General features: G+C 47.2%; 2 protein-coding genes and 1 pseudogene across 4 annotated transcripts in view; 2 read left to right on the top strand and 1 right to left on the bottom strand.

Annotated features, from left to right (window-relative positions):
* Positions 1-23,729, bottom strand: part of LOC149852635 (butyrophilin subfamily 1 member A1-like) — a 52,094-nt gene that overhangs the window by 2,219 nt on the left and 26,146 nt on the right. The window lies entirely within an intron of this gene.
* The window catches only part of LOC149852633 (butyrophilin subfamily 1 member A1-like), a 116,940-nt pseudogene continuing 95,431 nt past the window's right edge, over positions 2,221-23,729 (top strand). The window contains exons 1-8 of the transcript XR_016439244.1: positions 2,221-2,746; positions 7,187-7,338; positions 8,081-8,428; positions 10,962-11,243; positions 13,481-13,585; positions 14,803-14,823; positions 16,862-16,888; positions 17,401-17,433. The product of XR_016439244.1 is annotated as a butyrophilin subfamily 1 member A1-like (transcript). The remainder of the gene's footprint in view (positions 2,747-7,186; positions 7,339-8,080; positions 8,429-10,961; positions 11,244-13,480; positions 13,586-14,802; positions 14,824-16,861; positions 16,889-17,400; positions 17,434-23,729) is intronic.
* On the top strand, positions 22,214-23,717 carry LOC149852636 (butyrophilin subfamily 1 member A1-like). Its single transcript, XM_090029493.1, has 2 exons — positions 22,214-22,229; positions 22,597-23,717. The coding sequence occupies exons 1-2, from the start codon at positions 22,214-22,216 to the stop codon at positions 23,226-23,228; spliced, it is 648 nt and encodes a 215-aa protein (XP_089885619.1). The 3' UTR covers positions 23,229-23,717.

Raw genomic sequence — 23,729 nt, 5'->3', positions numbered from 1 at the left:
TGACCTGTTGAAGCATTTGTTTAAACATGTAAACATTTCTATCTGTCAGTCTGACACTTGCCAGAGAGTAGAGCACAGCAGACCTGGGCTGGGCTGGGCTGGGCTTCAACCTTTGGACCCTGCAGTAATACATAAATGAACTTCTTCAGTCAAAAGGTTACTAGTGACTCAGCTGTTTGGTGAAGTTATTCCAGTTTGACAATGAAATGAAATGTCCTTTGTATGTAACCAGTCTCGTCTCCAACAGCACGGAGAACAGACTTCTCAGCACTACTCTTGCCTCCATCTAAAATGGAGCATGTGCAAAGCAGTCCACGATCACCAGCGCTGCCAGTACAGCCAGTCCATGGTGGCTTCTTTAAAGGATTCGTATCTCCCAGTCCTAAAGGAGATGCCCTCAAGGACTGCCATTCAAACTTTGCTACAGGTATCCTCACTTGCTACCTCTGTGACGGCAGCAAGACGGAGAAGGAGGTCTGTTTCAGGTCAGCATGAAAAAAGTTAAGAACTACTTTTCAGTAGAATAGTGGAAGGAAAACCTGTCGTACAGCTCCTGGGCTTTGGCCCTAATTTGCTTTGGACAGTGGCCACACCTCCAACTGGGGGCAGTGCCTGGGATGGACGGTCCCCATGGTCATATGTAGACATATCCAAGGTTCATCGTAAGGCTGCTCTGCTCCTCTGCTCAATGTCAAGCCAATTGTCAAATGAGGGATCAAGATTTTTCACTTACATCAGACTGGCAAAGACAGCAGGAGATATATTCCACTTCCTTGGATCCTCTGAGCATATATTCAATAACTTCTCTCTCCTTGCAGTGTCAGTGCCTGCATGTCCCCTTCTTTTACCTGTGCCATTTTTGGGGCGTTACTCTTTGGTCCAGTTGTTGTACTTGTTCTATATGAAAGTTTGCAGTGGGTCATTGTTAGGAAATTTTGGAGAAAGGGGTGCCTGGAAATGCAGAGGACTGAACTGGATGGCCTTAGAGGCCCTTCCAGACCTATGTTCCTAGGCAGGGCTGCCCAGAGTGGGGAGAAACTGGTGCAATTTGCCCCGGACCCTGAATAGCAAGGGCCCTGCAGCATAGAGACCATGCTGTTTCTGAGCCCCTTACTGTCTGTCACCACGTCCCGACTCTGCAGCCAGAATGGATGCAAGGCCTAGCTATCACCCTCAGTATGGGAAGAGTGAACGGCAAGGAAAAGCTGAAAGAGCAAGAAAATGTGACGGCCCAAGGAACGCTACGGTATGGCAGCCCAGCACTGTGAGTGCAGAGGAGGCTTTATTGGCAGTAATGGACATTGTATCTGTGGTGGGATTTTGCAAGCAAGAACTTGTCCAGGCAGTGGTAAACTACAGCACAAAAGCTCTTAGGTGTCTTATGTTGAGCAGCACCCTGGGTGTCCTTGACCTGTTGAAGCATTTGTGTCAGTCTGACACTTGCCTGAGAGCAGAGCACAGAAGACCTGGGCTGGGCTGGGCTGGGCTGGGCTGGACAGAGGCAAACCTGACTCAGGCAGGAGATCGGACTAGCTGACCTCTGGCGGTCCCTCCCAGCTGTACTCCAGCACAGAGCAGCGCAATCGCAACATGTGAAGGAGAGGCCCTCAGGGACTGTCACTCAGACTTTGCTACAGGTATCCTCACCCCCAGCCCTTCACCTGCAAACTTTCCAGGGGGGCTGGTCGGGGGTACACATGCACACTCAGCCCCCTGCAAATAATTTTTTCTCCCTCCCTCTATGCTTAGAGATTTCACATGACTTTAATGGACGAGGTCCGTATGGATTTAATGCCATGAAAGGACAGTGTCCCAGCGAGTCCTTCCACATGTTGCCCCATTTGTGTCCAGCATCACTCTGGTCTTCCCTGGCTGGTGCTTGAGGCATGTGCTCCTCTTCCAAGAGTCCTTTTACAGCCGCATTTGCTCAGGTAAATCCTCACCCCGATTTCTCTTTCTTTCCGTGGAGAAGAGCTGTGATCTAGCTAGGTAATGAAAGTTCATACTGTAGTGTATGTATTGTGCAATGTAATGTGTTGGGTGAATAGGAAATGTAACGTCAGTACATAGCAGAAGGGGAGCGACCCTGCAGAGCCCTGCAGGCTGTGAGGCTGAACTACAAATCCCAGAGGCCTCTGGAAGCAGGAAGAGGAAGTGATGAGCAGCCCTGCAGAGTCCTGAACTGCAAATCCCACTTTTCTTTAAAAAAGTAAGAAAATCCCTTTTGCCTGTTGTGCTCCTGCCTATGTCTGTTGGTGCAATATTGAGTCAATGGTCAATGCTCTCTTTCCCTGGGATTTCTGTTCCCTTTCTGCTTTCCAGACAAGTTTTTCGGCTCACTAAGAGTTAGCGGCAGGAAATGCTTTTTACTAAGGTCAAAAGACTGAAAAGCTCTTAGGGCCAGGCTTTTTATTGGAGACATCTAAAAGTCCCGCCCGCCCAACACTTTCCGGACATGTAAGTGCTCGTGTCTGCGCATGTGCAGCAGGCTGCGCCCCGCCCGAGAAGCTGCTGTTCCTTTCACTTCCCAAATTAACCAATGCTGCAAGATGAAAAGGCATAAAGAAGTTTGAAATAATAAAACTGGAGAGGAAAGCTATAATTCAATACTATAGCTCATTTATTGTGGGGATGAGATGTGGATCTTGCTGTCTGACACTGTGAAAAACTTCTTCCAACTTGACAAAACCGAAGCCACGTTTCGGAGGCAGATCACAGCACAGCACCGCTCGGCAGGATCAGGCAGGTAGGTGAACTTCGCTCGATCGAGAAACATTCAGCCGACCTTCCATACCCTCTAAAACACCTCGTTTTTAGATTATAAAACAGTACAGACATTAGATGATCCTTTGACATTTTGTTTTATTATATAGGCAAAACCTAAAGTATTTGTACATTCACAAATAATTTCATTAGAAATACTTTACAGACATCACAGCAAAAACAAAACAAAAACCTCAAAAAAGAACAAAAATCCCCCACAAACCACCCAAAGGAAATTAATAAGTGTGGAAATACATATATGCTGAATTGCAGGGATCATGATGATATAGGTCATCAAATTTTTCCTGAAGCTATTAGTGGGATAAGTCATGTTTCAAGTGGTGAATTAGAGTATTTTTCACAATTTTTAATATGGGACAGAAAGTTTTATTAGAGTTTGGTAGGGGAGAGTAACATTTTTTAACAATTTTTCATGAAAGCTTTTCAACATAATAGACTTTTCTTTATTTTAATTTTTTATGGATTTTTTTCCCAATTGTTTTAGAACGCAATTCACAACATATTTTTTGTGTTATCACAAATTAAATGGAAATTAAAACAAGATGAAATAAAAATGTTCGTACGGTTTTTTTTCTCTTTTTTTTCCTTTTAAGCATCAATAGAGAGTAAACAGTGAAAATCTATAGATTCCCGGCAATGCATATATTTCACTTTGAATCTATTTGAAACAAGAACTTGTTTGACATCATGTCTCAGGTGACAGAATTCAAAATGCATTTTACACCCCATTGTTTTTAGGCAAGTCCTATCAGTCCTGGGGCCCTGACTCATGCTTTTTTGAAGCCTTGGTGTTAGGAGCCTGCAGATCCATGCGGGAGGCGTCTCTTCCCCATCTTCTCACACTGAACCCGCAGCAGCTTGTGAAGGGCTCGGGCAGAGGGCAGGCAGCTCTGTGGGTTGTCCCTTTATGTGGGGACAGAGATCCAGACCGGCCCCTGGGTATTATATCGTCTGCAGCTAAAAGAAAGCAGTTCCTGCACAGCACAGGAAACAACTGCTCAAAATGCAAGAGCCTGATGCAGTGATTGTTTCCCAGACTCACTTGAAATGTTGAAACAACTCCAGGTGTGTCTACCCCATAGTTTGTAGCAGAGTGTGAAGATACCCAGTCTGCCTGTAAATCAGTTAGCTTGAGTACGGGGATTGTGTAGCCACATCAGTGTGCAGGTTACTCTGCTACTTGGTTAGCCTGAAGAAACACTGCTTTGGGCTTCAGCTGACTTCCACCAATTATTTGTCTGCACTGGGGAGCTGTCATGACCACAGCTGGGAAGACATAGCTGTAGTGAGAGCACCCGCTAGTGGAGGTGGTGGCCACTGAATCCACCTGGTTTACTAATCTAACTGACTCTAACTACATCTCCCTGGCAACTGAATTTCCCTACAGTTTATCTATATTCAGGGTTGTCATATAGTGGATTTAGGTATTATTACAAGTGTGATTGTATAATGGCAAAAAGTGAGGTAGAATGACATTTAGATTCATACTCATAAAAGAGACACTTATGTGCCACTAACTTGTCTATGAGGCAAAACAGGATTTTGCCCTGCGTACTGTTGTTTCATAACTCCTATAAACACTGTGAAATGTCATTTTGAGACAACCTGAGAACAGTATTAAAATAGAGATTGCTACAGGTACGTATCGAGGAGGGGGGATCCTTAACTTTCCCAACTTCCAGAGTCACACCCCAGAGCTCCTGGAAGCAGGGAAAGCCATGCGGGCACTCCCGAGGTTGAGGGGCCGGATCCTGCGTGGAAGATCCTGGGGCACACAAGGCTGAGACCCCAAACCCAGAGACCTTCTGCCTGAGGTGGCTGGAGAGTGTGGGAGGCTCCAGGCTGCCTGTGCTTTCCTGCCATAAAGAAAATAGACATCCACCACAATAAAGCAGCACAAATTACTGCTACCTTTTTTAGCAACCATATTGTAGTGTGACATAGAGTACAGATATCTATTTGCTTTCCTTTGTGCCACCACAAAATGTTTATGGCATCAGAAAGGCGACAAAAGGTGATGTCTGTATTGCTGTGCAGGATTGAATGGACACCTGGCAAAAGCCTGTGCCCAGTTTTACACAGCAGTGGACAGCCTTCTCAAACATATATGCCTGAAGCCAAGTCAAATGGGTTTCTCTTTTGATTTACTGAAAGTTAAAACACTCAGTGTAGGTCTCTTGTTCAGGGGGAGTAATTCCAGAATGACTATTCCCAGTTAACTCTGCATGTCAAAACACTTATTCTGAAATAGGAATATCCACAGAGGACATACTCGGGACCACTCTGGATTTATACTCTTATTCTATATTAATTTCCACTCATTCCATTTTGTCAAAACCACAGCTTGCCTTTCCATGGCCAAACTCAGTAACCAAATATCTCAACAGCTTTTTCTGATGAGTCTTTGTTTTCCATCAGTTATTCCACGAGACTGTCTAACACTAGGACCCTGGGATAATTGCATCATTGTCTGTAAGTGAAATTCCTTTAGGCTTCTTGGGCTGTTGGAAATAGTGAAGGATTGTGAAACTGTTTGAAACTCTCAGACATTGCAAAACACCATCTCCACACTGCAGAGCATACAGCTCATTATGCAGGACTGATCAAAACTGTTCAACACAGATCTCTGAAAACTCCTGGCATTCTGGACTGGAAGAAGGCCAATATGGTGCCTAGCTTCAAGAAAGGGAGGAAAGTGGATCCGGCTAACTATAGGCCCATCAGCCTGACTTCTATCCTGGGGGAGGTCTTAGAAAAGTTTATTAACGGGCCATCCTTAGTGGACTGGCCAACGCCAACATCCTGAGGGGTAGCCAGCATGGGTTTGTTGTGGGTAGGTCTTGCTTGACCAATCTCATTTCCTTCTACGACCAGGTGACCTATCACCTGGACAAGGAAGAAGAGATTGATGTCATATATCTTGACTTCAGAAAAGCCTTCATCCTGGTATTCCATGATCACCTCTTGGTGAATCTGGCCAATTGTGTCCTTGGGTCCACCACGATCCGCTGGCTGGGAAATTGGCTCCGTGGTCAGACCCAGAGAGTAGTAATTGATGGCAGTCAGTCGTCATGGTGCCCTGTGACCAGTGGGGTCCCCCAAGTCTCTGTCCTTGGCCCCATATTGTTCAACATCTTCATTAAGGATGTGGACATTGGAGTCAGAAGTGGACCGGCCAAGTTCGCCGGTGACACCAAACTTTGGGGCAAAGCATCCATGCCAGAAGATAGGCGGGTGATCCAGGCTGACCTGGACAAGCTTAGCAAATGGGCAGACGAGAACCTGATGGTGTTTAACACTGAAAAATGCAAGGTTCTCCACCTTGGGAGGAAAAACCTGCAGCACCCTTATAGGCTCGGCAGTGCTACGTTGGATAGCACTACAGAAGAAGAGACTTGGGGGTCATCATTGACCACAAGATGAACATGAGCCTGCAATGCAATGCTGCGGTGAGTAAAGTGACCAAAACTCTGGCTTACATCCATAGATGCTTCTCGAGCAAATCCTGAGATGTCATTCTCCCCTTGGTGAGGCCTCAGCTGGAGTCCTGCATCCAGTTTTGGGCCCCACAATTCAAAAAGGATGTGAAGAAGCTTGAGAGAGTCCAGAGGAGAGCCACGCACATAATCAGAGGTCAGGAAAACAGACCTTATGACGACAGGCTGAGAGCCATGGGGCTCTTTAGCCTGGAAAAGCGCAGGCTCAGGGGTGATCTGATGGCCACCTATAAGTTTATCAGGGGTGACCACCAGGATCTGGGGTAACGTTTGTTCATCAGAGCGCCCCAAGGGATGACAAGGTCAAATGGTCACAAACTCCTGCAAGACTGTTTCAGGCTGGACATAAGGAAGAATTTCTTTACTGTCCAAGGTCTGGAACAGTCTGCCATCAGAGGTGGTTCAAGCACCTACATTGAATGCCTTCAAGAGCAAATTGGACTCAATGATCTTCTGAGGTCCCTTCCAGCCCTAATGTCTATGAAATCTATGAAACACTCCCCACATTTGCCACAGCCATTGGCACAGTACTCTGAAGAGCTTGAAGAGGACAAATCTCATGTTGCCTTGAACAGCTCTATTGGCATGTCACTGTACCTGCACCCCGTGTTTCCTTTTTACCAGCGCACAGTATTATGATTCTAGATTTCATTCATTTAACATGGTCTAAAATGTAATGAAAACTCTTGATGGTCTCCTGACTCAACACGTGATTTTTCATTTGGGGAAAAGGGAGGGAGATATCAGGGATAACCCTGGAATTTCTTTTTCAGTGACTGTTTTAATTCTGCACTTTGATAAGTTTATTCAAACCAGGGTTGTTCCCCTTGTATACTTGTACATGCTGTCCTCCTGCTATCTCATCCAGTACACAGCGGTGGTAACCAGCGCTCTATGTTCTCCAGGTGAATACTTTTCTGCCATCCCCTTGTGCTTTTGGATCAAGTTTCAGTGAAGAAGATGCCTTCCTCATTGTGCCAGATCTCCAGCGTCTCCACATCGCTGCCTGGTTTACTCACGTTCTTCATTACTTTTCATATTTGCAAGGTAAAATCAGGTAGGTGTCTGCTCCGTACTAATGTGTGCTCTGCTGCTGCTGAAAGGTTTTTTTAATTTTTGATTGACACATTGCACCAATTCTAGTCTTTCCTGGCAAATGGAAAAGAATTTGTGAGAAATTCTAGATGGCATCAACATCATTGTGTAGGAAGAAACAATAACTACGTATAAAATAAAGTTTTCCTCTTTCTCTCCAAGCATACAGAAGAATAGCTCTTTCTCTGTCGCCCGATCATATTTCCATATTTCTGTGCGCTTCGATGTTCCTTGTTCCCACAGTAACATAACATCCTCCTTCTCCTCGCTCCACTGGCTTTTCAAAACCAAAACTGAGGAGGAAAATTCTCTTTTACGTGACGTTTCAATGATTTGATATTTGTATCTAATCCCAAAACGTGATTAAATCATCAAAGCACCCAAATTTTTTCTGGGATACAATGTTCAGAAAATATCCCATTAAAAACGCTGACATTTCTATGACAAAAAATACATACGTTGTATTTATTCAAGATAGTCTATCATTTCTCAGACACTGAATATCTTATGTTGGGCAGTGAGCTGCAGTTAAAGTTGCTCAGCCGTTTCTCGTTTAAACCTGTGTTTTCAGTTATTTGTCACTGTACCAGTCCAGGCTGAAACTCTGCCAGGTGGTTATCTATTTCATGTTGAATATCTCAGATTTCTCTTTTTACTTTTTTACTTCAGAACTTATTTTGGGGTGTTTTTGGTAAATGTTACAGCCCTGTTTACAGTTGTTGGACCTGATCAGCCAATCACTGCCATTGTGGGGGAAGAGATCGTATTGCCGTGCCGCCTGGCCCCCAACATTAGCGCTGAGAACATGGAAGTGGGGTGGTTCCGACCTGAGTTTACAGATTATGTGCATCTGTACCGTGATGGGAGAGATCAGTTTGGAGGACAGCTGCCAGAATACAAGACAAGGACAGTGTTTTGGAAAGGTGGCCTCACAGATGGAAATGTTTCCTTGAGGATTCTCAATATTGGCCCTCCAGATGAAGGGCTATACAGCTGCCTTGTTAATGATGATACTACTTATGAAGAAGCTGTAATAGAGCTGAAGGTAGCAGGTCAGTGGCTTGTCTCAGTTTATCTGCATGGTTTTCAGGTTTTTTCTCTTTCAAAATATGCCAAGTGCGTGGAACGTATGTGTGAATTATTTTACAGTTATACACTGTATTTCAATTTTATCCAGCCATTTTCACATTTCAGGCATATTTCAATTTTTGTCTGTATTTAATAATTTTAAGCAACATTTCAACAGCAGCTAGTTTTTCTTTGCTCTTGATTTCTCAGTGCTTGGGACCTTCTAATTTCACATCCAAGTTGTATCCATTTTTTTCTTGGACCAACATTGACTTTTAGCCTAAATAGTGCTTTTTCGTTCATCATATTTACTCCCCAGTATAGTTACAGATAGCAAACATCTCCCTTTCTGCCTCTGTTTTCCTAGGTTGTAAAAGCCCAGATGTTCTCCTAAGATAAACATTTCTCTTTTCAAATCCCAAACCTCACTTACAGTCCTAATTTGCTTCTTTTTCCATTTAATTTGAATCCTGCCAGTCTAGTCAGCCAATTCCCAGGATAAGTTTCTACAACCAGCCCTTCTTAGTAAAACCTTGTAACTATGTGCCCGGGACAGAGACAAGATTTTAGTCTATGATCTGGACCTCTTTTGCAAGTTTAGACATAGAATTAACATACACCTACAATCTCCTTAATCACCACCGCTCCTTCATGGGGGCAACCCCCTCCCCTTTTCCCTCCAGCCTTTGCCCTATATTCATAGATGACTTTTTCTAATAATCTACTAACTGTTCTCTGATTGCCTTTGTTCGCATGTCATTGTTTCATGGAAACTTCTGAAGCTGAAGTGAACCAGTTCTATTGTGGACTTGGATGACGTCAATTGGTTGGGATTTATGTTCCTTTGAAATGTGCACTTTTGGAAAGGGAGGATTTCTTATCCCCTTCCTTTCACCTAATTTAGAGTTTTCACTGATGTGGCTGCTTTGTTTTCACATCTAAGAGACTTGAACACAAATATCTATTATAAAACAGTATTGAATACATTTAGTAGTCATTACTATAAGATAAAGCAATAATATAATTTCGTAGATATCACAGAGTGTAGGGTCAGAAGAGACCTATCGGATCATTTAGTCTGACCCGCTGCCCTGGGCAGGAAAGAGTGCGGGGGTCAGCTGACCCCAGCAGGTGTTTCTCCAATCTCCTCTTAAATACCTTCAAGGAAAGGGATAGCACCACCTGCTTTGGAAACATATTCCATATTTTGGCATCCCTCACTGTGAATAATTTTTTCCTGATGTCTAATCTAAATTTGCTGTCCTGCAATTAGTGGCCATTTTTTCTAGGTACCCCGATGGCCGTCTGCTAAACATTGTATCCCATATTTCCTGCTGCCCAGTCTGATGAGCTTCTAGATGGCCACAAGATCACCTCTCAGCCTTCTCTTGCAGAGGGTGAAGAGATTCAGGTCCCTTAATTGGTCGTCCTGAATCCGTCCTGAAGTGTAGTGCCCAAAACTGGATGCAGTACTCCAGCTGCGGCCTGACCAATGCTACAGAGAGGAGAAGTGTCACCTCCCTAGACCTGTTTGTGATGCACCTACTTATGCAAGAAAGAGTGTGGTTAGCTTTATTTATAAGGGCTGTGCGAAAAGGCACTGTTTTGTTTCACTTGAGTTTCAAGGTTTTGATGGAACAGTGTTTCATTTGAATTTCAGTTCAATTTGAAACAGCTGTTCCATTGTGCTTTCTCAAAACAGTAAGGCTGTTTCGACTCTGTTTCTATGTTTCGGAAGTCAGCCCAGCTGGACTGATACCCTGTCTCCTGACTGATCTTGCGCTAGGGATGAAGCAGTATGGTTGAAACATTTTGACTTTTGAAACATTTTGACTAGCCTCATTTTGTTTCAAGGCTGTTTCAGCGCTCTTTGTTTTCCTTCGACCTCAAAATGAGTCAAAACCATGTCGAAACAAAACGGCTGGGGAAATTTCGCACAGCCACATTACTTATTACTTCATTGCATTGGTGACTCGTGCATTTTGGAGTTGACTACGACTCCGAGATCCCTTCCTACTGCTGTGCTACCTAGGATGGCACCTCCCAGGCTATAGGAGTGTTGATGATTCTTCCTCCCTAGGTGCAACACGTGGGACTTGTCTTTGTTAAACTGCATCCTGTTCTGTTTTGCCCACTTCCCCAGCCTGTCCAAATCCACCTGGATTTGCTCCCTGCCCTCTAGTTTGTTTCAACCTCCCCCCATAGTTCAATGTCATCTGCAAACATGGACAGAGTGCTTTCTATTCCCTCCTCCAAGCCACTAATGAAGATATTGAACAGTACGGGTTCCAGACTCTGCCCTGGAACCAGATAAAGGATATAATGATATATATGGATTACCTGCTTTAAGCCCTTCTGCTGTGTTTAATCTGATCTGCTTCAGCTTCATTTGCTTTCTTTCCTTTGCCTGATGTCATGTCTGCCAAGGTTCATTCTGTGGTTACTCAGAAACAGGCTTTTGGGACTTCTGCTAAATTGACTCACAGATTTAAGAAATATACTTTCTTTCTTTTCTAGCTTTAGGCTTTACTCCTATAATCGCTGTGGAGGATTACGAGAAGGAAGGGATCCGCATGACGTGTCAATCATCTGAGTGGTACCCAGAGCCCCAGGTGCTGTGGAGAAATGCCCAGGGGCATCATATACCATCGCTTTCTGAAATCAAATCCCCAAAGGTGAATGGCCTGTTTGAAACAGAAATTTCTCTTGTCATAAACAGACATTCAAATCAAAACTTGTCCTGTTGGATCAGGAACAGCCTCCTTGACCAGGAGAAGGAATCAGCAATTCATATATCAGGTCAGTTTCCATCCAAACCCGACAGTGAACCTCCTCCCCTGGAAACCAAGTGAAACAAGAAGCAAACACACACATGGCTAGCATTTCCACGGGGTCATGATAGAAATCCATTGAACTGTGTGTTTGCATGTATCTGAACCTGGATTTTATCTGCCTCAAACTTCTGAAATTTTACCTTAAAGAAACTGGCAGACGCAGTCACTCAAACTATCATCGAGTCCAGCTCCCTGCCCCAGGGGCATTAAGTCACCAGGGATCACAGGATCCCAGCAATATAAACATCCGAGTGTCTCTTGAAGATGTTCGAAGTAGGTGCTTGAGCCACCTCCGGCACCAGTCTATTCCAGACCTTGGGGGCTTGGACAGTAAAGAAGTTCTTCCTTATGTGCAGCCGGAAATGGTCATGGAGGAGTTTGTGACCATTTGACCTTATCATCCCTTGGGGCGCTCTGGTGATTCCCACCGATCCTGGTGAGACCCCTGTGAAACTTGTAGGTGGGCACCAGATCTCCCCGAGCCTGCGCTTTTCCAGGCTGAAGAGTCTCATAGCTCTTAGCCTCTCATAATAGGGTCAGGAAAAGAGACCTTCGCCCCCCCGCCCAGTTCAGGTTTGACTCGACCCTCCCCTCAGCCCCCACTCCTGCTTCAGGTCCGAACCCACTCCCCAGCTACCCCACTTCAGGTCCAGCGCCACCCCACCCAGTATGGGTCTGACCCTGGCCTCTCCGCCCCTTTTTTGGGTATGAGCCAGCTTTCCCCTCCCCGCTTTGGGTTTGACCCTGTTTCCCACCCCCACTTCGGTTCTGACTCCACATGCCCCCGCTCCGCCTGTTTGGGTCTTATTCTGCCCTGCTTCTGTTCTGCCCCCACCACCCATAAACCCCTTGTTTGGATCTGACGCTGCCCACCCCGCTTTGCATAGTAGCACGCTCCCCACCTCCACCCTGGTTTGGGTCTGAAACGTCTCCCTGCACCCTCCGCAACACTGAGGGTCCTACCCCGCCCCCTCAGTTCAGGTATGACCTCACCCCTCCTCCTTTCTGGTTTGGATCCAACCCCGTCCCCCCTGCTTTGGGTCCACCCCCTGGTCGGTTCAGGTCCGACTGCATTTCCCACACCTCCCCCGCAGTTCAGGTTCAACCCTACCCCCCACCCCTCCCTTTGGTTCTGATCCTGCTCCACCCTTCCACCCCACTTCAGGTCTGACACCACTCCCCCCGGTTCGGGTCTGATCCCAGCACCCCACTCCCCCCGACTTTAGGTCTGAACTCATTCCTCAGTTCCCACCTCCCCCGCTTCAGGTGTGATCCACCCCCCTGGTAGGGCTCAAAACCTGCCCCCCCGAACCCCACTTTCAGGTCTAATCCCACTTCCCCCCGCTTTGGTTTTGACCAGTCTTTCCCCCATTCTCCCCACTTCTGCTCCAACTCTGCTCCCTCCCCCCAGTTTTGGTCTCACCGCCCCTCCGACCCCCGGTTCTGTCCAACCCCACCCCCTTCCCCCACACTATTCGCATCTGATCCAGCTCCCTTATCCCAGCTCAGATCTGACCTCACTTTGCCCCTCCTCCCCACTTCATGTCCAAACCCACACACCCCCTGCCACCATTTGGTTCCCACCCTGGCTTTTCTGAATGGAGGACCCCTTAGCATATAGTTCTGTAAGTGTGATTTTTTTTGGCTTTTATTCACTGTTTAGATGCATAATAGTGCTTATCCTAGACCTTCCTCCTGAGCATGCTTAGTATACTGTGCTATGGCTGTGAAGATACTGGAGTATTTATGTAATTCCACATAGATCCCAAAGCTTTTCTCAGAAAAAAAAGACCTATGGCTGGCAGTTGTGTGATGATAGAGAACATGGAGGAGGATTTAAAGTATTTCTGGATTTTGTTTCTAGCATATTCACATAAAGATTGATCCTCTTCCATTACAGGTAGAAAAACTATCCAAACATGGCATAATTGCCAAAAATTGCAGTTATATGGCTAAATAATTTCCACTTAGCCATGTAAGGGTGAGCTAGCATGTTTCCTGTTTATTCATGATAAATCACTATGGAAAGTCAGGTTATTAAAGCATATTTCTGATGTTTTGCAACTCTAGGAGTTGCTGCTCTCATTCATGTCTCAGGCAACTCCTGAGAGGAACTATTAGTGGATGGCCTTGGAATAAATACATTTAATTTTTTTTCACCAATAAGAAACTAAAGCAAGCCCTGGGCATCGTGTTTTTCAGTTCTCTTCTTTCCCCGTGTGAATCCCTGGATGGTGGCGCTGAGCGTGATCCTAGTGGTTGTGTTAAGTTTCACAATCCTGAATGTATATCTCTTCAAAATAAAAGGTAAATACAGGGTGGGGGGGATATATAGTATAGTTAGTGAATAATTTCATTCTAATAAATCAAAGCGTGTATGAATAAGATTTTACTGCAGACAAGCAAACGGAGGCAGGTAGGCACTGTGCCACACACCAAACCTCCAGCACAGCAAAGTGCAGTTGGCAGGGGGTGTTGCTTATCTGTGGGTGGGGGGAATCAGAGGTTACAAAAAGCCTACTCCCCAAGTCCCCAGTGGACACTTACCCCTCCCATCTGATCCAGTGGCCATTTTTAACTCTAACTGCCCCCTAACTTCCCCAAATGTCTATACATACCATTAAGGAAAAATGGAGCTGTTATTCTGTTAAAACTTCTATAAATTTCTGTCCTTGAAATAGAGATATGCCTTCTGACACACATCTCTACACCCATATGGTTAGCCAAACACTACAGAATATTTAATGTCATGCCCCCAGTAATCTATGCAAGTAAACAGCTGGTCAGCACCACTGGGGTAGGTGGGGGCTACTTTTCCAGTGCTCTCTTCTGGTTTCGGAAGCAAATGAGCTTTTCTAGAACTTGAGAGAACTCAAGAATCTCAAGTCTTTAGACTCTAGCACCTGACCTACCAGCGCTCCAGAGATGCCCATTGTTTAGAGACCAGTGGGTACTAGATCCCATCCTGAAACCACTAGAGGGATTTATGTATCACCAGAACATCTCCCCACACAGCTACATGGGAAAAGTACAATACCATCCCCAGACACAAGTACTACTTGGAGCTTGCCCCTTCTACCCTGGAGCTCTTGAGCACAGGCTTCATCCACCTTAGGCTGTCAGACCAGTCATGCTACCATACAGGCCACCTCAGCCAACTTCGACCCACTTTTCTCTTAGAGCATCAAAACTCCTAAAAATTTCATGATTTTTAGAAGGCAGTGGACATGCACGCAAACTTGATTCACCCGGTCCCCATATATTCAAATTCTTAAAAAACAGATCAAAGCAAGTTAGCACAGTTGAAGTAAATATAAAAGAGTTTCCCACTTCTCTCGCCCATGCACACCAATGAGGACAGGCAGAAAAGAGTCAGAGTTCTCAGCAACTGGACCCTGGATACTACTGGTGGTATGTGGATAAGCACCACAGAGAGGTTGTCGCACAGAGCACAAAGTGCCAGGCTTAAACTTATGAAGTTGTAATGAAGCACTTAATCAATGTATCTTTTTTTTTCAATCCAGGAAGCCTTCAACGAGAACTTGGTAAGTTTTTTTCTGTGTCCAGCACAGGTTTTTCCACGGTATTCACTGTAGCTAGAGCTAGCTCTTAGATTCATACTCTCCATGCTAGAAAGAACAGAAAACCGACAGCAACACTAAGATGCCCTTGGTCGTGAATGCTTTGCTCAGAGCCCTCAGGCACTCCTTCCTGGCCTCTGTCATCGTTATTATCCCAGAGCACTGCCGCGGTTGCAGCAGTTCATGGAGTGAAATTGGAACATGAATGTAACTGGAGATGCAGCCATTAATTAGTTTGAACCAAAGCTTGAGGTGCCATCTCAGTGTGGTTGGGAATCATTGAAGATACTTCAACATGTCTCATGTATACAAGGTACCCCAAGTCATGGAGAAAATAGGCATCTTTATTCTGTACCTACTAGAAACTTCTCGGTCAGGTCAGAGAGAATGACTAATGGCAATCCAGCTTAGATGGCAATAACGGGAGTATCTCTGGAGCCAGGCCCTCCCCTGGGAAATGGGACAGCAGGTCCAAGTCAGTGGCATCTTTGGATACTGAGGCTCCCTGGCAGGGCTGTGCAAAATTTTGCCATCAGTTTTGTTTCAGTGCTGTTTCCACCTGGTTCAAGGTTGAAACAGGCAAAATCAAAATTAAACAGATATAGTCAAAACAACCTCGAAAGAAAACGAGGCAAGTCAAAATGTTTCAACGTTTCGCCCATAGGCTATAATGGGGAATGATGAAACAGCCTATAACTTTGCCATGTCTTGCCAGATTTGGATAAGACTTGCAGAAATGGTAGTCACTTCTGAGGGCATAATGCACACCAAGCTTCAAGAAGATAGGTAGAGGGGATTCAGAGAAACTACACTCCAAAATCTTGAGGCTATAGCATCTCACTTCTGGCTCATGTTCATACTGTGGCCAGTTATTATCCCCGGGTCTTGGTGACAAGTGATGGGGGATCTTCAGTCCTGCTGCCTGATGAGAGGCAGCAGTTGCACAAGCACCCATGTCACGAGTTTTGCCTGTCAGCAGTTGGCGTGCAGGGCCCCAGAGCCCCCCTGCACCGATCTCCTCAAGAGCTGACAGGAGTCGTGGCCGCAGCAGGGCCTAGCAGCCAGGCCTGCAGTGGTTTCCCCTCCCCTGCGCCCCAAGACAGACAGTTACACAAACACCCCGTGACACGAGTTTTGCTTGTCCTCAGCTTGGGGTACAGTTTCCCCCAAACACCTACACCAATCTCCTTGAAAATTAGCAGGCTTCTTGGCCTCAGCAGGGGCTAGTATGCCTGCAGTTTTGACTCCACTGTGGGTTAACACATTCATGTGTCATGAGTTTAACTTTGAAGATTTTGGGGTACAGTTTCCCAGTAAAGTTTCCCTGAACTCTGCACCTACCTGTTTGAACCGTGGCAGGCTTTGTTACCTCAGCAGGGGCCACCATTCCTGTAGTTTTGACCCCGCTGCATCTTAACACATACACGTGACATGAGTTTTGCTCTGAAGATTTTGGGGTGCAGTTTCTCTGAATCCTCCGCATCTATCTTCTGAAATTTTGGCACGCTTCATGTCCTCAGAATGGACTACCGACAAGTTTCATTGAAATCAGGCCAGTAAAGACACAGTTATAGCCTGTTGACCTTCCCCATTATATCCTATGGGTGAAACGTCAATACAGGGTCAAAACAGCAAAACAGTTCGACAGAAAGGAACAGAACAGCTGTTTCGACTCAAGACAAACGTCAAAATGAAACGCTGTTCTGTCGAAATGTCCACACGCTGGTCGAAAAGGAGTGCTTCCATTTTGAACGGCCCTATTCCCTGGTCACTGCAATTTAGAGAGTGACCTAAATATTTGACAACACTTTGATGGATGAGGTCTGTATGGATTTACTGACATGAAAGGACAGTGTCCTAGTTAGTCCAGTTGTCCCAGTTGTGTCCAGCATCACTCTGGTCATTCCTGGCTTTTGCTTGGGCCAGATGCTCCTCATGCAAGAATCCTTTTACAACTGCATTTGTTCAGATAAATGCTCACCACTATTTCTCTTCATTTCAGGGTGGAAAAGAGCTGTGATCTGTCCAGGTAATGAAAGTTCATATTGAATTAATGGTCTTTTCCTGTTATTTCAATTCCCTTTGTTTCCTGTCCAGGCAAATTCTTAGGCTCACTAATAGTTTGTGGCAAGAAGTGCTTTTTATTATGGTCAAAGAACTCAAAGTCTTCTATGGCCAGATTTTTTTGGAAGGAACCTAGAAGTCCCCACCACACGCAGCATTTTCTGTTTCCCCTTGTGAGTGGAAATGGCAGGTTTTAATCATGTAAGTGTCAATTCCTCTTTTGCACAGGTAGAAATACTATTTCCCCTGGCAGCCTGGACATGTAACTATACCTGTGTTGTCTGAGCATGTGCAGCGTGTGATGTGTGTGTGGTCCTCTGACAGAAAACCTGTCTCAGAGTCTGTGTCTCAGTTATTAATTATGGCACACTGAAGGTTTAGATCTATTTTGTCCCAATGTGACATTGCAGGCAATAATGCCTTGTTCATGCATCTCTTCTAATGAGTTCTCATGTCTGATTCTGTGGTTGCTTTCAGGGCTGGGACAAACCGCACCGCCTTTGGAAAAAGGTACAATGTTCAGATTATATCAATTGCCAAGTCTCTCCAGCACTGGGAACCTATTAATTTATATCTTGTAATAGAGTAATACTATTGAGTTTAATATAGGTATTAATTGTCAATTAATATTACTATATATATTAATAGTTGCTTATCGGATAGAATGGAGATGTGTCCTCTGGCATTTCTAGACCAGTGTTGGTGGATGGCAGGGAGCGTAATGAATGTAGGAATAAGGAAATGGTCACTCTAGATATATCTAGGGTTTAACGCTCCCCTCCTATAGCATTGACTTTTTCCTCTTTCGGAGATAGGATACTGGATTAGACGTATCATTGGTCTGACTCAGTATGGCAGTTTTTATGTTCTTGTGTACTTATTGAGTGTGCAAACACACAACAATTGAACAGTTCCAAAATGTCACAGCTTGGGGACTGGTTGAAAACTGTTGTTTGTCAGAGGTGCCCACATGTACAGTGCCCTAGCATTCAAGGCAAGATGGTTACCCTTTAAGCGTTGAAGTGCAGTGGTTTTAACGGTGCGTGGGTTCAACAGTGCCAACAATGAAGGAGGGGGAAAAAAGGGGGGACAACAGTATTCTGGCCATATACCACAGTAGCCAGTTACAGCAGTGGGCAGTAGGGAGGAGGTGGGAGGAGAAGTGCACTGTGGGATGTCTGGAGGATTGACCAGCCCCATGTCACAGACCATTTTGTGTCTGCTAAACCAAAGTCCAGTGAACTGTTTCAAAACAAGACTTGATTTTCTATTGGCACAATTAATCTGTTCCAGAACGTTTTAAAACCACTGTAACAGGCTATTTTAAATTCATTAAGATGCGTTTCACCTAGTCTAAGCCTAGCAACAGACATTGCGGAATTGAAAGGGATCACATTAGAAACTGATCAGCTTTACTGAATGACACACATTGCCCATTGTCCCCACATTTGGTCTCCTGCCTGATGTGGGAGAGCAGGGGATGTGTTCCCTGTCCCTCTCTGCCTCACATCAGGTCCTGCAGTGACACAGATGCCAGGGAGTCCCCTGGTGCCCTGTGCCCCCTTGACCAGCTCCACCCTGACCCATGCTTCAGGCAGAGGCACAGTGCAGGATGGGGTGGAGGGGAGAGGTGGGTGCAGGAGCCAAGATATCTCCAGCATGGGTCAGCATGGTCCAGGCCTGGAGGCAAAGGGCACGGGAAATTAATCAGCTCCTGTGCCCCCTACACTGGGACTCACACTGATCTGTTCCTCTGCATGGGCCAGTGCAGGACCCAGCACAGGTCCATGGGGTGGCAGCCCCAGGTCACGCAAAACACACAGTATTGCCTGAGTCCCGTGCCTCCACACCAGACACACACTGGCTTCACCACTTACAGGGATGTGCCCCAGGCTTCCCTATACATGGAGAAAACCAGGCAGGTCCCTCTGAGGCCTAAAGGGATCAGTATTGGGCCATTGAAGCTCCCACAAGCTGCCAGAGCACCTGCCCAGGGTGAAGACTGTGTTTCTACGCTAAGTGTTACATGTGCCCATGCCCAATATGGCAGATCCCAATCAGGCAGCGGGTGGGGATGTCACTCCTCATGACAGGACTCTCACATCCTTATGTATTTTAAAACACACCATGAGATGTAGCAGCCCATGACACAGTAATGGATCTGCATGGGACTGCATCTTCTCCTCTACACCCTTATTTGCCTGCCTCCTGCAGAGATTTCTGAAAGGTCCTGCCCCCTTCCTCCTGATCTCCCCCTTCCCCCAAGTTCCCGGCCATGTTTGGCTACGCAGCCAGCAAAGTCACCCAGCCACTATCCCAGGCCAGGCCTGCTCTACCTCAAGCACTTGTTGCTGTTGTTCCTACCTCCCTTATGTGCTACCTCTGTCCATGGACCAGAGGTAGCCCATAAGTCATGATCTGTGGAAAAGGGACAACCAAGCAGGGTGAAAAAGGAGAAATAAATATACACAAGAATAAAAGTACTAGGAAGAAAGAGACTTCAGGGAGAAAACATGACAGGGCAAAAACTGGAAGGCCTGAATATTGTGGGGGCCAGGATCAAAATATTTTGGGTGGAGCAGCAAAAAATGGTACTTGAGGCTAATGAGAAAGTCTGAGGACAGAGCAGGAATCTGCCTGCTGAATAGACCTGGACAAAGGGGCCTTGGAAGGGACTGAAGCTGGCCGGGGAGGCTGAGTGGAGGGGTTATGTGAGCTCCTGTTTGCACATTCATAAACCAAGACAACTTTGCCTAAACTGTGAGTTTTTGGTTTATCTCTACTTCCTTCCTCTGCTGTCTCCTCCTACCCAGTGTTGCTATCTCTTCCTTTTTCTGATCTCTTCCCCTGTGTGTCTGTTCACTCTCCCATAGCTTTCACTCCTTTCCTCCTGCTTTTTGCTCCCCAAAGTTTGCTTGTCATCACAATGAGTGGTGATGAGGGAGAGGATGAATCCAGCTTTTCTCCCCTGGTGTCATCCATCCTGTCCATGCGGGGATGTGACTCTCCTTTTAGGTCCATTGTTCCCTGCTTGAAACAGCCCCTGACTTGTAGGGACTGTTTGGGGACTACTCTAGATGATACTTGCTATAGGCCCAGACAGATGGAGCAGACCTTTCCATAAAGGGATCTCTGACCATGAGTTGGAAGAGGAGGCGAGCAGCTCTTATTTCAGTAGTTTTGGGGGTTGCTTTCCTTTTCCATCCAACCATTATTATGTAATTTTTCATTGTTCCTCTTTTATTAGAGGATATGCACTTGATGCCTAAAAGTTTATCCAACTGCTCTTCCAAATAGAGAGTCAAACCAATAAGAGATACCACAAAACATCTTTGCCTCCTGGACCGGCAGAGCTCCAACAATACTCCACCTCTCTATAATAAGACACCAAGTACATTCCTGGCTTTTAACAAAATAACTTTCTATTTACATAAGTCACTTATGGTTTCCTCACTCCCACTTCCCCACACATTATCTCTTCATTTTTGCCTTAAGCCCTTCCTATTTGTGTATGTATTTCAATCCCTCCCAAATGCTATGACTTAGGCTGGTTTTTTTCATAGTTTCATAGTTTCTGGGGTCAGGAAGGGACCTGAGCAGATCATCAAGTCTGACCGCCGCCATGGCAGGAAAGAGCACTGGGATCAAATGACCCAAGCAAGTTGGACATCTGGCCTCCTCTTAAAGACCCCCAGGGTAGGAGCCTGCACCACTTCGCTTGGAAGTTGGCTCCAGATCCTAGCCACCCTGACAGTAGAGTCGTGCCTCCTGATGTCTAACCTGAATCTACCCTCTGCCAGCTTGTGACCATTATTCCTGGTCACTCCTGGCGGTGCTTGGGGGAACAGGGACTCCCCGAGTGCCTGCTGGTCCCCCCTGATTAGTTTATAACAGGCCACTAGATCCACACCTCAGCCTTCTCTTGTGGAGGCTGAACAGGTTTGGGTCCCCGTAGCCTCTCCTCGTAGGGCCTGCCGTGCTGCCCCCCTGATCATGCGAGTGACCTCCTCTGGACCCTCTCCATGTTCTCCACATCCCTCCTGAAGTGCGGTGCCCAGAACTGGACGCAGTATTTCAGCTGCGGCCTGACCAGTGCCGCATAGAGAGGGATTATCACCTCCCTGGACCTGCTCGAGATGTATCTGTGGATGCATGACAAGGTACGGTTGGCCTTCCTGACCGCGTGCCCACATTGTCGGCCCATGTTCATCTTCGCATCAGTGATGACTCCAAGATCCTTTTCTGTCTCTACACTGATGAGAAGAGAGTTCCCCAGACTGTTGGTGTGGTGCTGGCTCTTCCTCCCCAGGTTCAGCACTCATCCACCTACCCCTGTAACCTGTCTAGGTCTGATTGCAGCCTATTTCTCCCTTCTAGCGTGCCCACATCCCCCCACATCTTAGTGTCAGCAGCATATTTGAACAGGGTGCTATTTACCCCCTCGTCCAAGTCGCTGACGAAAATGTTGAACAGTGTGGGCCCGAGGACCGAGCCCTGGGGGACCCCACTGCCCACATCCCTCCAGGTTGAAAAAGACCCGTCCCCCACCGCTCTCTGGGTGCGAGCCCTCCAGGCAGTTGGTGACCCATTTGACTGTGTAGGTGTCAACACCGCAGTCCCTCACTTTTTTAATGAGAAAGGGGTGAGAGACAGTGTCAAAGGCCTTCTGAAAGTCCAGAAAGACTATGTCTATTGCTACCCCTGCATCTAAGGATTTGGTGACCTGGTCGTAGAAGGCCACCAGGTTGGTCTGACAGGACCTGCCTCTAATGAACCTTGTTGGTTGCCCCTAAGCATAATCTCCCCCGCTGGCCCCTCGTGGACATGTGCCAGAATAATTCTGTCTAAAAACTTGCCCAGGATTGAGGTAAGACTAACTGGCCTATAGTTTCCCGGGTCCTCCTTCCTCCCCTTTTTGAAGATGGGAACCACACTGGCCCTCTTCCAGTCCTCTGGCACCACACTAGAGCGCCACGAGTGCTCATAAAGCCATGCCGGGGTCCCGCAGCGGCCTCAGCTAATTCCCTCAGCACTCGGGGGTGGAGATCGTCCGGACCAGCTGATTTGAATACATCCCGTCCCTCCAGACGTCCCCTGACTAGATCCTCACTGACCCTTGGCCTAGGTGCGCCTCCGCTGGGGTCTAACTGGGGCCCAGAGTGGAGGTGACTGTTTCGGTCCCTGCTCAGGAAAATGGAGGTAAAGAAATCATTAAATATGTTAGCTTTGTCTTCCAAATTTCCTAGCTTTCCAAATTTCGGTAAGCTCTGAAAAGTTCGGAAAAGTGGACATGCGCTTGAAGCCTGGTACGCAACAAAGGTTTGTGACCTAGATTGTTCTGCTCCAAATTTTATGTTTCTTTGGCTGTGTCTTCCTGGAATGGGAATGCCGCTGTGGGAAATGGTCCCAAAATATTAGAGCAGGCAAGGTTTAACTGAGTAGGATTGAAGACAGGCAATGGATAGTGCAGGGGGAGATGAGCTGTATCCACGCTCTCCCCTTCAGACCCTGTGCTGGGCTCTCCTCAGCCCCAGGGTCTCTCCTCCCTGCCTGTGACCAGCAGGTGCAGGAGGGGGAACGATGCCGTGTCCCAGCCCGGGCCCAGCCGGGGTGTTTCTGTCCCTGGCCCCGTCTCTTCCTGCCGGGGGGGAATCGGCCCTGCCCTTTGCTGAGGTCTCTGGGCTCCTTCCCGCTCGGGTCAATCCCGGATTCACCTCCAGCTGCAGCCAAAGCTGCCCCTGCCTCGATCACCCCCTGTCCTCGGGCTGAGCTCTGCTCCTCACACTCCTGTATCTCCTTTCCCCGCAGAGGATGTGACTCTGGATCCAGACACGGCTCATCCCTACCTCGTCCTGTCTGACGATGGGAAAAGTGCAAGATGGACAGGCCCACAGGAGTTTCTGTCCAACAATCCTGAGAGATTTGACTTTTGGTGCTGTGTGTTGGGCTGTGAGGGATTCACCTCAGGGAGACGCTGGTGGGAGGTGGAGATGGGGGTGGGGGGATGGTGGGGCGTGGGGGTGGCCAGAGAGTCTGTGAGGAGGAAGGGAGAGATCATCTTTAGCCCCGAGGAGGGGATCTGGGGTGTGGGGTGCTGGGCGGATCAGTACAAGGCTCTCACTGCCCCTGATCCCACCCCCCTGTCCCTGCACCGGGAGCCCCGCAGGGTCGGGGTCTGTCTGGACTGCACATTGGGGCGGGTGTCGTTTCTCGATGCTGACACCGGGGCCCCGATCTTCACCTTCCCGCCGGCCTCATTCACGGGGGACAGGATCCGGCCCTGGTTCCTGGTGCGGTTATGGTGAAATCAATCTCAGACGGCGCCAGTGAGAGGGAAAGGAAACATACAAGACAGGACCTGTTAGTTGTCCCCTCTGGCCTCAGTCGTGCTCATGTCTGTGACCCTGGAGGACTCCTCTCCCTGCAGACGATCAGCGGGGCCGTGTCCGTGACCCTGGACGCGCAGGTTGGGTTTCTTCATCCCCCGACCACGGAGAGCAGGACGTGGCTGAGCTGGACGGTCCGTCTCTGGCCCGTGGGTCATTTCCTGCATGACCGAGGGGCCCTCGGGGGCCTGTGGGGTCCGGCACTGACGGGTGCAGCTGCGGGGGTCGGGTGAGGGGCGGCGAAGAGGAGGCACCAAAACCCGGGGCCGGTTGTGTTGGGAAATGCAGTTGTACCTGGCCCTGGTGTTCATTGCAGCGCTCCTTGTTCAGAGCCTGCGGTCCTGAGAAGTGGAGACACTAGAGCTGCTTTATAGGTCTTTAATGCAAAATTTGGCCCTTTCCCCTCATTCTAATTAATGA

This window comes from Crocodylus siamensis, chromosome 15 (assembly GCF_052110815.1).
Source record: "Crocodylus siamensis isolate JL-2025a chromosome 15, ASM5211081v1, whole genome shotgun sequence".
NCBI lineage: Eukaryota > Metazoa > Chordata > Crocodylia > Crocodylidae > Crocodylus > Crocodylus siamensis.
Note: the sequence above shows the minus strand (reverse complement) of the source record. Positions and strands in the feature narration are given on the sequence as shown.